Below are 12617 nucleotides of genomic sequence, written 5' to 3'. Positions count from 1 at the left end.
ATAATAGTAGTACTTACCTCACTGTGTTTCTGTGGAGATTAAATGAGCTAATATGTATAAACTCCTTAGAATAGTGCCTCATGTAAGTGGTTATTTAGGTGAGCTATTATGGCTTTTACACAGAAAAAGAATTTATCCCATTTCATAACTTTTGCACCCACATCTCCTCTATTATTAGTTGCAGCATGAGTTTGGAATGAGCTGCATTCACAAAGGAGATATTCTGAAAGGCAGGAGGCAGTGTACCTGGAGGAGGTCAGGGCTGTGATCAGAGGGACATTTTGCTGGAGCTGGTGATGTGGTTTTGCACATCATTTGTCTTCTTTGATCCACATTTCTCGTGTGTGTGTGTGTGTGTGTATGACTTTTCATTATAGGGTTTGGGTAAACTGAATGTAAACCCTGCTTTTGGTGAAGATTGGTATAATTATGAAAATGCTCAGAGATGATAAAAATGAGACCCCTTTGGCCTGGTGGGTGGCCAGAAGCATGTCCACTGCAGAGCACTTGCTTTGAGGATAACAGACACGTCAGAACGAGATGATGGTATGGAAGAAGTTGCCATTGTGCAGTTGATTTGAACAGTGGAGAATATTAACTGTTTTTCAGGGAAATTTTAGTTTATTTGTAAATTTAGGACTTTTTTCCCAACAATTTCTTTGACAGTTTTATTTTTCTGTTGGGTTTCTTTGAGTTCAGGTTACTTGTAAACATTTCTATCAACAACCTGCTCCACAGTCAACCTGCCTCTTTGGAATTACACAGCCTTTGCTTAACCTAATTCTAATGTATAATCCACAACTTCCACATGTAGTTTATTATTTTCAGTACTCTGCAATCCAGGATATGGTTTTATCCCTCTCAGCCTAATGGAAGAACATTATAGTCCTCACTTTTCAAAAAAATTGAAAGAGAACAAATGAAAAATTGTATAAACTGTTGTTGATCTTGATGTTTAGTCACCGTGTCCGACTCTTTTGTGACCCCAGGGACTGTAGCCCACCAGGCTCCTCAGTCCATGGGATTTCCCAGGCAAGAATACTGGAGTGGGTTGCCATTTCCTACTCCAGGGGATCTTCCCGATCCAGGAATCAGACCTGTGTCTCTAGTATCTCCTGCACTGGCGGGCAGATTCTTTACCACCGCACTATCTGGGAAGGTCTAGGCTGCCTGTGTTCAAATTGCCCTGGAAGCTCTGGTATCCTGAGACAAGAATTTGAGTGCAAGTACTATCTTTGAGAAGATGTCCCAGGTAGTGTGGTCAGGAAGTGGGGAAGTGAGATGGGAGGAAAGAAAGCCAGTAGTGAAGGGATCCATGAGTGAGTTACTGTTGTGGGCAACTAGGACTCAGTCCTACTGCCCCCTCCCCGTCAGGCAATGGAGACCACAGTTCAGAATCGTTCCTACTGTCCCCCCAACAACAATTGTGTTGTTGTTTCTGAGTGCTGACTTCCATGCTTCTAACCAGAAGAAGCCCTCAGACAGGAAGAGAGGCACAGAAACAGATGGATACAGAAACAGACGTGCAGGTCCTTGAGGAAGGACACAGAGGCCGCAAGAACTGTTCTCCAGACCTACACGTGAGCCAGGTGCCTGAGCCCAAGGGGGCCGAGCACTGTCAGCGTGCTAGCGGGAGTGCTCCTTGATCTCCCTGGATCTCAGCACTCTTGTCCTTAAAATAGGAGAAAGAATAGCTCCTGCCTCATAAGGGTGATACGGGGATTGGTGAATTCCTGTATCTGCAGTATTTCAGCAGTCAAAGATACTCATCTTGAGTCTTTCTCTATTTTTTGAACCTCTAACTTACCGTAATCATTCCTCTTCTGAATAGGCTTCTAACAAGATAGAGGATAAATCCATCTATTATAAGTTTCAAAAAGAAATAGAACCATTTCCGAGAATGGTCTCCTTATTAGGCCCCCTTTGTGTTTGATCAGCTTTGAATGGCTGCCTTTTGAAATACGCCGTATGCTTTGTTAGCACATTAGATGCCCAGTCCAGCAAGTTCTGTTATTGGAGCAGCTCTATGAGCTTTCTCGTCCTGGCTGTTCTATTTTATGGAAACCGTTGGTGGGATTCAAGTGTGAGTGGCTCATCACAGTCCTTGTTGATTTTTCTCTGTGTCTCCTCCTCTTTTCTCAGAGCTATTTTCTAAGGATAGCAGACCCTAGGGAGCTTTCTTTTTGTGAAACTTCTACAGTCTAGGGGCTGAAGCCAGTGGCTGCAATCCCAGGCAATTCTGAGTTCTCCTTCTGTCAAAGGCATTTATGCTCAGCGTGTTTCGTTGCTCAGGGGTGATTGAAACAGCCCAATTGGTGAACAGCCAGGGGAAAATAGGGTTAAGAAAAAAAAGAGGAACCCAACTATGTTACATGGAGCTCAGCCTGTCATGATTAAAACTCAGTTTAAAGATTTGTTCACCCGAGCAAATATCTCTGGACTGTTTCAGGCTGTGACTCTTCAATTAACCTGACATTTCACAAATCCAAAAGTGCTGTGGATGAACTCTTCACTTCGCTTCGGAATATTGCTGGAGCTCGGAACCTCATGAAACAGTTCAAGTCTGTATATGTTCCTGGAAATCATACCCACCAGGCAAGTACATATGTTTTAAAGCAACCAGCTAATCTGTGCTGTGTTTTTAAGATTCAGAAACTAAAAGAAAAGTTTCCATTTTAAGCTGTTTAAAATGAAGGATTTGTTCAAGATGAAACCTAAAGCTCTTCTAGTCCAGAGTTCTGGATTCCCCTGAATCCGAAAGCTTCCCAGTTTATTTCTACCACAGGCTTAGTGCAGCGAGATGAGCAATGGATTAGGGGTCAGCACTACTTTGTCAGTGGCCCAGACCTGTCCCGCCACCTTAGGCAAGTCCGTAAGTGCCAGATGAGGGGCTGGCTTTAGACAGTGCCTGGGTTTCTGGATCTAAGAATAACAGAATTACCGAATGATATTATGCAAAGAAAATAAAAGTTGATGACAGCAAAAACAGTTGTTATTTAAAATGCCCCCACCACTTCATGGGCTTCCCTTGCAGCTCAGCTGGTAAAGAATCCGCATGCAGTGCGGGAGACCTGGGTTCAATCCCTGGGTTGGGAAGATCCCCTGGAGGAGGGAAGAGATACCCACTCCAGTATTCTGGGCTGGATAATTCGATGGGCTGTATAGACCATGGGGTCACAAAGAGTCAGACACGACTGAGTGACTTTCACTTTTACCACCTTATAAGGAGAGTAGGAGACCCTTACAAGGATGTTTTGAGCAGGGAGTCAGAAAATGGTAAGAAAATCCAAGATGAATGGGGTAATTACTGTACCACAACTTGATGGCAAAGTGAAGAGCAGGGTGGTAGAATGAGGCACAGAAAGACCCAGAGAGAATATGAAGGGTGAAGAAAGGCTAGAGCCATCGACACTAGGTAGTCTCTGTTAGACAAGGAGGAGAGCAATCAGGTTGCTGATGGCCAAAGATGAGCTTTCAAGGAAGAATAGATGTTTCTGACAGAAAAGATCATTAGGTTTTGCTGTGGTGTGGATGAAGGAATCTTCTCTCCCATCTTCCCATGAAATATTCCACAGAATTCACTCTATTTGCTAAGGCTTTCTTAGAGAGTTGAATGAGCTGTTAGTGGGGACTATGATCTAGTGAGGGGTTCAGCTTCGGGATGCTGACTCTCCAAGGTGGGCGTGTAGACAGGAGTTAAGGTTACCCACTATCACCTAGTGACATGCAGGTTCTTCCTCCCATTTATTCGTATAGCAGCTGATACTTGAAATGAAGTGAAGTCGCTCAGTCGTGTCCAACTCTTTGCGACCCCATGGACTGTAGCCTACCAGGCTCGTCCATCCATGGGATTTTCCAAGCAAGAGTACTTGAAGAGTCCCCTGCATTTGGTTTCCCTTTGAGCCTCACGCAAGTAGGCCAGAGAGGTATTATTATCCGAGACCTAGGAAGGCCGCGGTGACTTGCCACAGGCACCCAGGTGGCCAGGACCTGACCCTGTGTTTGCTGCCAACACAAAACCTCCAGTCACTGTTCTCATGGAGGTTCTAGAAATACTAACTAATGGTACCGTGGGTACCTGAAGTCACCCACCAAGACACCAAAGACCTTAGAAACTGGTGCTCAACTCAGTAGTATAAATTCCCATCCTATGTTCAGTGATCTAAAAAAATACTGATAAAACCACTCATAATTGATCAGTTGTAGTTTTGTCATTTAAAAAGTTACGAGTCTTAAATATGGCAGTGTAGACTGGTTCTACAAGATGTGATTGAACTGAAGGTGCGTGATGAAATTTAGACCAAAGACTGTTGGGAGGCAAGTGGCTGCTGTCATTGACAAAGGGGAGGTAACCACTAAATTACTAAGGTCTTTTCAGTTTTTATGATCATCATGGTGGCTGATTTGGCCGACTTCACATAAGCATGTTATCTGTAAATCCTGAGCGTGATAAAAGCAAGGATCAGTTTCCTAGACTTTATCTCCCTGCCACCAACTCAGTCGTCTCCCCAGACCTCAGAACCCTGTCTGAGAAGCCTTTGCCTTTGGAAAATGAACTCTCCCTTATTGCATACACTTCCTGTGTAGTGAGTCAGTAACATTATCAACTCATTCAACAAAACTCCTAAAGGTCCGTGAGCGGAAGTGGGGGCAAGGCAGAGAGTATATGTGTATCTTGAGGGGATTAAATAATATTAATCCAGACACCAAGTGAAACTCTATGCAACCAAAAAGTGAGATCTATACATACTCAGCAAGGACTGTATTTGGATCCTTAGGTTCTACTTGGAGAACTCAAAATGTGGTTCATGGTCTATTGGGTGAAAAGTGTTGTAGATTATTCTGTAAAGTGCTATCTTAATTTTCTTTTAAAAAACAATAAAATAAAAAGTATGTGGGTACGTATACTTAATAAGTATTTAAAATTTTAGGAAAAATGTATAATGGTTGCTTATGGGGCATAGGAAGGGTCGAACGAACAAGGAGGAACTCTGGCTTCTTGCTTTATATATGTAGAGAAAGAATTTTTGATGGGATTACAGATAATTTTTACCTGTTTGGGTTTTTCAACGTCTTTTGGAGGCAAAGAAATACTAAGTCACAGGTGTAAGCCCTGTGAGGACAGGGATTTGATCTGGTGTGTCCACTGCCATAGTTTCCCTGCTATAGTGGTATCAGGCACATAATGGGTGCCTGATAAATGTTTTGGGGTACATCTTGAATGCATTACATGTGTTTTTATCATATACTGGAAGAGTCATTGGGACAAAAATATTTACAGATAGAAAATAACAGGTGTCCAGACTAGAAGCAGAGGCCAGCTCCGTCTAGCTTTGGAGATAGACCCTGGCTCGGGAACTTTCTGCCCATCTCTTCTCCCAATTTGGTCCTCAGCTCTAGGAAAAGCTAGTGCTTTCCATCTAGCTCCATGCTGTTTCTACACATCATCTAGTTGGGATGTCCTGGGCCTCCTGGGGCACTCAGCAAAGACATTGACATGGTCTGGCGAGGGATTCCTGCCCCAGCTCTGACCAGTGCTATGTATCTGGGCTCTCTCCCCTGGATCTTGGGGCCCTACTCAGCCCCAGGCTTCCTCCCAGAGTACCTTTCTCCTGCTCTGAAGCAAGTGAGTTGACTCTTAGAGCCACTCCTCTTTACTCTGCTAGCTAGAGGCACTTGTTATTTAACCATCATCCTTTAGCCCTTTAGGTAAATGTTTCGGTCACAGCTCAGATGTAGAAAGCAGACCCACTCTCATCATTTTAAAGAAAATGTGATTTCATATAAGGAATTAAGTACATGTAGTATCTGAAAGAGCTGGAGGAGTGGGATCTAGACCAGGTATGTAGAAATGAGCCCCAAACATCACCACACACCTGGTTCCAAGAGAACCAGTACCTCTGCCACGGCCACGGGAGTGGGCATGGTGGCCACCACGAGGCTGCCACTGAAGCTCTTGGCTTGAAGAACACGCCAGCAAAGCTGGAGACAGCTTCTGTGTTTGCTCATCCTGATAAATACAGAGCCCAGCTCAGTGCTTGCCACCTAGGGGTAAATGGGTAGGTGGATGGATCCTGGACTATGTCTTTTTCAGAATGGTATTTCTTAATTCTAAGTGAGAGGGAGGTTAGCATGTAGGTTACCCTCAGCCTTTGGGTTCATAACCCAGCTCTGCTCCCTGCTGTGTGACCTTAGGCAAATTACTTTACCCCTCTGTGCTGAGTCCCTCTTAGCTACTATTATCAGCTCCTTCATAAAAGTGCTCTGATGATTAGGTCAGTTAATACATGTAAGGCTTTTCAGGACACAGGCCAACACAGACAGTGCTATGTAAGTACTGGCTCTGACAGTTGTCTTAAAGGACGAAATAGACCTTCTCTTTGTCCTCTTCTGTAGCGTTTCATTGTTTCCTTTGTTAGGAGATGGGCTACACAGAAAGGGGGTCATTCTCAAGTTGACTTTACTGTTAGCTGTGGCATATGGTCAGAATTTACTACTCACACCCCTTTGTTTGGAAAAGTCATGTTTGTCCGCAGACACTGTTGACCAGAAAGCTAAGCCCCAGTTTTGCCTTTATAGCAAGCCTTCTTCTGCTTTCCTTTCTTACTGCAAATGTTCCGGTTTAATGGGAGGCTTAACCCTCTTCCTGAATGGCAGCGTTTGATGTGCTGCTGTTCCTCAGATGACTCAGGGCAAGGAGCTTATGAGCACTTTCAGACAAAACACTGTATGACTCTTGCTTGACTAGCTTTGGCAAAACTCTCAAAGCGCTGTGCTGTGTTGGAGGAAATGTCCCACATATGGGCACCATCTTCTGTGCCTCTGGCATGTTGAACAAGAGCCTTTAGAACCTGCGGGGCCCAAGGAGGCTCAATTCATCTTGTGCCTGGTGAAACAGGGCCTCTGGACAGTCTGTAGGCCCAGTCTCTTCATCAGCAATCCCCAGCCCTGGCTGCCAGCTTTTTCCAGTCCTTGTCCAAGTGCTAAGCTCTGTTCTTCCTCCTGATTCTATCTACCTAACTCCAGACCTGCTGACATCCTTTTTGAAAGCATCTGCGTGAGATAGCGTAAACTGGGGGCCAGGAAGCTTGACTCTCTCCTGCAGCCTAACTTCTAACTGCCTGTGTGAATTCAAGCACATTGATTAATAGCTTTGGGCTTTGATTTCCTTATATTGAGGTTAAAGGGACTAGACTGAAAACTTTTTAAAAGTCATCTGCTTGTGGTTTAAGGGATGGATGGATGGATGGATGGATGAACAGATAGACGAATAAACCACTTTTTAATCTCCAGAGCAAACCATTATCCTCAAGAAGATGAAAGGAGGAAAAAGTCAGTCATAGTGTACAGCAGAGGATAAAAAATAAATAAGCCCTGGGGTAGTCAAAACCCAAAGCCAAGACCAGGTTTGAACAAAAGTTTTTTCTGTGCAATCTTGGATTGAAACAAAATAAATATCCTCTGTACAAGTCTAGTTCTCCTGGGAAGTTGGTTGTTTAGAGTCAGTTTTGCAGAAAAGAAGCATTTGCAGCAGGAGGATTAAGAGAGGCCCCAGCTGCACCAGGACCAACCAGCAAAGCCAGGGTCAGCAGCACAACCAAGGGGATGTGGTTGTGGCTACAAGAGTTTTCTTGGAAACTGATCTCCTCGGCCCTCTTCAGGTGGCCACATTTAAGAGGATGTTGGAGTTGGTTTTTCAGAATCGTCTCTGACTTATGTGTAATGTCAGAAACTAATGCTGTGCTCAGAGCCTTTCTTCAAGGGTTGGAATCAGGTCAGTAAGAACTTTCTAGACTGAATCATACGTTATCTCCACCATGAAAAGGAACCAAAGACATAGAAAGAAGTATTTTATTTTTCATATTCTGATTAACTGTGGGATATTAAAAGTCCAGTTTGTTCTGAAACAGATACTAGCCATTTGACAACAAAAAGAGAGTTTCTGTTTTTTTTGAAGCCTCATCTATTTCATGTGTAACACCCATGGAGGTCTTGTTAGGTTCTACCTACCCTTCAAGCTAGCCTCATGAGACTGTCATACAGGACCACATTGTCACCTCCATGGCCCTGAGCATTTTTTACTTCATGGCTCTCTTCCTATATTAAAATATGTATTTATATATGTGAATAAATATTTATTAAGTTTTATATGGGGCTTCCCTGGCGGCTCAGATGGTAAAGAATCTGCCTGCAATGCAGGAGACCCAGCTTCGATCCCTGGGTTGGGAAGATCCCCTGGAGAAGGACATGACAACCCACTCCAGTATTCTTGCCTGGAGAAATCCCTTGGACCCAGGAGTCTGGCAGGCTGCAGTCCATGGGTCACAAAGAGTCAGACCTGACTGAGTGACTAACACTAAGACTAAATATTATATAATAAAATTTATAAATATATTCACTTGAATATATATGTTGAAGATATAATTCATATATTTATATGAATATTCTTATATTTGCATATATTCAATTGTGTACATGTAATTATACAGTTACATTGGTATAGAGACAAATATATTTATATTATATATCAAAACATTGTCTTTTACCTAAAAGTTCATATTTTTCTTCTGATTTTAAAAGAAATTAATGCATTTTCGTGGATTGCTAACAGTCTCAGGGCCCTAGGCATCATGCATTCTGTGCCTACTGCTTGAGTCTTCTCTGTGGTCATAGCCTGCACCGGCACCAGTCTGCCCAGGATGGGAACATAGCTCACCCATAGGCAGCGGCGGGCATTTTTCTCCTCTGGAGTAACCATCGTGACCATCCATGAAGCTGTCCATGCAGCTACCCAGGAGCTGTTTGCTTTGGTCCCAAAGTGACAGCTGAGGAGTGAAGGAACTAGACTCACAAGGAGGGAAGGGTGGGGGCAGGCGTCTTCTGGCTTAATTAAAACTCTCACGTCCTAGAGGATCCACTTTCTCTGAACCAGCTCCAGACATGATTCTAGCATTCCTCCAAGGGACATGCCAATTACACAAGAGCCATTGTGCTCAGAGAAGCCTAGAGCCCTGACTTTCTGTCCAGTATTTATAGTTCTCCCCGTCTAATGCAATTTACTAAGCGGGGGTCATTTTTATCATAAGCAATCTTGCTTGGCTAGAGTTTGACATTCTTCCCTTATCAGGTTTCCAGGGAAACAGAGCTCAAAAGTTAACCAAAGGTCAAATTCTTATGCAGAAGGGAAAAGAGGTTTAATAGTCCTTTGCCTACCACAAGCAACCTGCCAGTTATTAAGGAAATAACTAATATTTCAATTCAGACTTTATGGTGTGTCTGTGGTAGAGACATGCTATGTGTGTTCCCCAAACTCGATTTCTGTTTCCTCCTGGCACAATTAGACCATGTTTCCCAAGTTCCCTTATAGGTAAGATGTAGGTTTGTGATTAATTCTGACCAATGAACAATGGCTGGACATGATACAGATCACCTTCAGCCCATAAAATCTCTCTGGAAATCCTCCACACTGTCTCATCCTCAGTTGATGAGATGCAAAGGCTTCCGTGTGGGATTCCAGAGCCCTGGGGGGCGGGGGGTGGGGCTGCTCAACAGCAGGAACATGGATGTCTGTCTGAATGATCGTGTAGAGCGGAGACCCCCTACTGCCGGCACACACTGAAGGTGGTAGAAGCAAGGAAGAGGGATGAATTTGTCTGTGTTTTTAATCCCTCTCCTTCCCCCCTGAAAGATGAACTGCCAGTGAATGTTTGATTAGGAAAACTAAATTACTCTCGTTAACATCTCATGAAGTCAAACTACACGACTGATCCCCCCTCGGTTCCTCTCTCACACATGAGGAAAACTGAACACGGCCGTAGGGAAAGACATCTGTCTTCCCCTCACCCCCTTCTCTGGGCCTTTGTTGAGATGTAAGTAGCTTCTGGCTGAATAGAAAACCCCTTAATAGTTAGAGGAGTCTCATCTAAGAAGCTACTGCCAGGGCTTCCCTGGTGGCTCAGTGTTACAGAACCCACCCACCAGTGCAGTAGACACAGGTTTGGCCCCCGGTCCAGGAAGATCCCACGTGCCGGGGAGCAGCTGAGCCCCTGCGCCCCAAGTGTCCAGCCTGCGCTCCGCGACAGGAGACGCCCCGGTAACGCGAGGCCCTCACAGGCACCTGGGGAGCAGCCCCCCTCACCACGGCAAAGAGTACCCTGCACAGGAAAAATAAATAAATTAAAATAAGGAAGACTCAAAGCCTTAAAGTATAAACAAAGAAGCAGCTACTGCCAAAGCCATTCATTCTAGTCAGATTTCAGTGACAGGATGTGGGGCAGAAAAAAATCCAAACTCAGTGAGGAAGAAGCCAAAAGTTCTCATGATTAAAACCCTGATTGGGAAAACTAAGAAAGTGTTTGCTAACGGGTCATGAGACAAGTATTGCTTTGAACCCGAGAAGGTCTTTTCCTAAATCGAGCCCTTTAAATGAACAATGTTATTTAGTTGTTCTGTGCTTAGTTGTTTTGAAGAAGAATTTAGAGGTCTTTTTCTATATAATGTTTAAGTGGCAAAACTTATCAGCATCTCTTTTTTTTTTCTTGACTGTGATGCACAGATTGTGGGATCTCAGTTCCCTGACCAGGGATTGAACTCCGGCCCCAGCAGCAAAAGCACCAGGTCCTAATCACTGGACCGTAAATCACTGTAAATTCTCTCTTTCTCTCTTTTTTTTTTAATTGAAGTAGAGTTGTTTGCAATATTGTTAGTTCAGGTATATAGTACAGTGATTCAGTTATAAGTATATAAATTCTTTTTCAGATTATTTTCCCTTATAGGTTATTACAAAATATCAAGTATAGTTCCCTGTGTTATACAATAGGTCCTTGTTGATTATCTGTTTTATATATAGCAGTGTGTATATGTTAATCCCAACCTTCTAATTTATCCCTCCCTGCCCCTTTGCCTTTTGATAACCATAGGTGTGTTTTCCATGTCTGTGGGTCTATTTCTGTTTTGTAAATAAGTTCATTTGTATCACTTTTTTATATTCCACATATAAGTGATATATATTTGTCTTTCTCTGGCTTCCTTCACTTAGTATGATAATCTTTAGGTCCGTCCACCTTGCTGCAAATAGTCTTATTCTTTCTAATGGCTGAGCAATACTCTGTGTCTGTGTCTGTGTCTGTGTGTGTCTGTGTGTGCGTGTGTGTCTGTGTGTCTGTGTGTGTGTGTCTGTGTGTGTGTGTCTGTGTGTGTGTGTGTCTGTGTGTGTGTGTGTCTGTGTGTGTGTATGTGTGTCTGTGTGTGTGTCTGTGTGTGTGTCTATGTGTGTGTCTGTGTGTGTGTCTGTGTGTGTGTGTACACCACATCGCCTTATTCTTTCTAATGGCTGAGCAATACTCTGTGTGTGTCTGTGTCTGTGTGTGTCTGTGTGTCTGTGTGTGTCTGTGTGTGTGTCTATGTGTCTGTGTGTGTATGTCTGTGTGTGTCTGTGTGTGTGTGTGTGTACACCACATCGCCTTATTCTTTCTAATGGCTGAGCAATATCTGTGTGTGTGTGTATGTGTGTCTGTGTGTGTGTCTATATGTGTGTCTGTGTGTGTGTCTGTGTGTGTGTGTACACCACATCGCCTTATTCTTTCTAGTGGCTGAGCAATACTCTGTGTGTGTCTGTGCCTGTGTCTGTGTGTGTGTGTCTGTGTGTGTGTCTGTGTGTGTGTGTATGTGTGTCTGTGTGTGTGTGTCTGTGTGTGTGTCTATGTGTGTGTCTGTGTGTGTGTCTGTGTGTGTGTCTGTGTGTGTGTGTACACCACATCGCCTTATTCTTTTTAATGGCTGAGCAATACTCTGTGTGTGTCTGTGTCTGTGTGTGTCTGTGTGTGTGTGTCTGTGTGTCTGTGTGTGTCTATGTGTGTCTGTGTGTGTGTGTATGTCTGCGTGTGTCTCTGTGTGTGTGTGTACACCACATCGCCTTATTCTTTCTAATGGCTGAGCAATACTCTGTGTGTGTCTGTGTGTGTCTGTGTGTGTGTGTGTACACCACATCGCCTTATTCTTTCTAATGGCTGAGCCATACTCTGTCTGTGCCTGTGTGTGTGTGTGTGTCTGTGTCTGTGTGTGTCTGTGTGTGTCTGTGTGTGTGTGTGTCTGTGTGTGTGTGTGTGTCTGCGTGTGTCTCTGTGTGTGTGTGTGTACACCACATCGCCTTATTCTTTCTAATGGCTGAGCCATACTCTGTCTGTGCCTGTGTGTGTGTGTACGCCACACCTTCCTTATTCATTCCTCTGTCAGTGGACATCTAGCTTGTCTCCATGTCCTGGCTGTTGTAAATAGTGCTGCAGTGGACATCGGGGTGCATGTATCTTTAAATTAACCATACTTATATCATTTAATGAGTTTTTGGTTACCAGTGAAAACAGAAAAAAGAAAAAAGCTGAAAGCAGTTTAAGCAAGAAAGGTAATGTATTGGATTCTATGATTTAAAAGGCCAGAGAAGGGACAGCTTCAGGTGGTGAGGAGCCACTGCTGGGGTGATGCTGAGAGACAGCAGACAGGAGCAGGTGCCGCTTGCTTCCCCGCCTTCCAGCGTCCTTCCTGGGCTCCTGTGGGCGGAGTCGGACAGATCTAGATGGCAAAGCACAAACATGGTCTGCAGGCCAGCCTCCCAGAACTGA

General features: G+C 44.0%; 1 protein-coding gene across 1 annotated transcript in view; it reads left to right on the top strand.

The window, feature by feature from the left end:
* SCFD2 (sec1 family domain containing 2) overlaps positions 1-12617 on the top strand; it is a 393415-nt gene that overhangs the window by 339683 nt on the left and 41115 nt on the right. Inside the window, exon 6 of the mRNA XM_043448486.1 lies at positions 2450-2595. Within this exon, the coding sequence (XP_043304421.1) occupies positions 2450-2595 (146 nt within the window). The remainder of the gene's footprint in view (positions 1-2449; positions 2596-12617) is intronic.

The sequence above is a fragment of the Cervus canadensis genome, chromosome 26 (assembly GCF_019320065.1).
Source record: "Cervus canadensis isolate Bull #8, Minnesota chromosome 26, ASM1932006v1, whole genome shotgun sequence".
NCBI lineage: Eukaryota > Metazoa > Chordata > Mammalia > Artiodactyla > Cervidae > Cervus > Cervus canadensis.
This window is presented reverse-complemented; position numbering and strand designations above follow the sequence as displayed.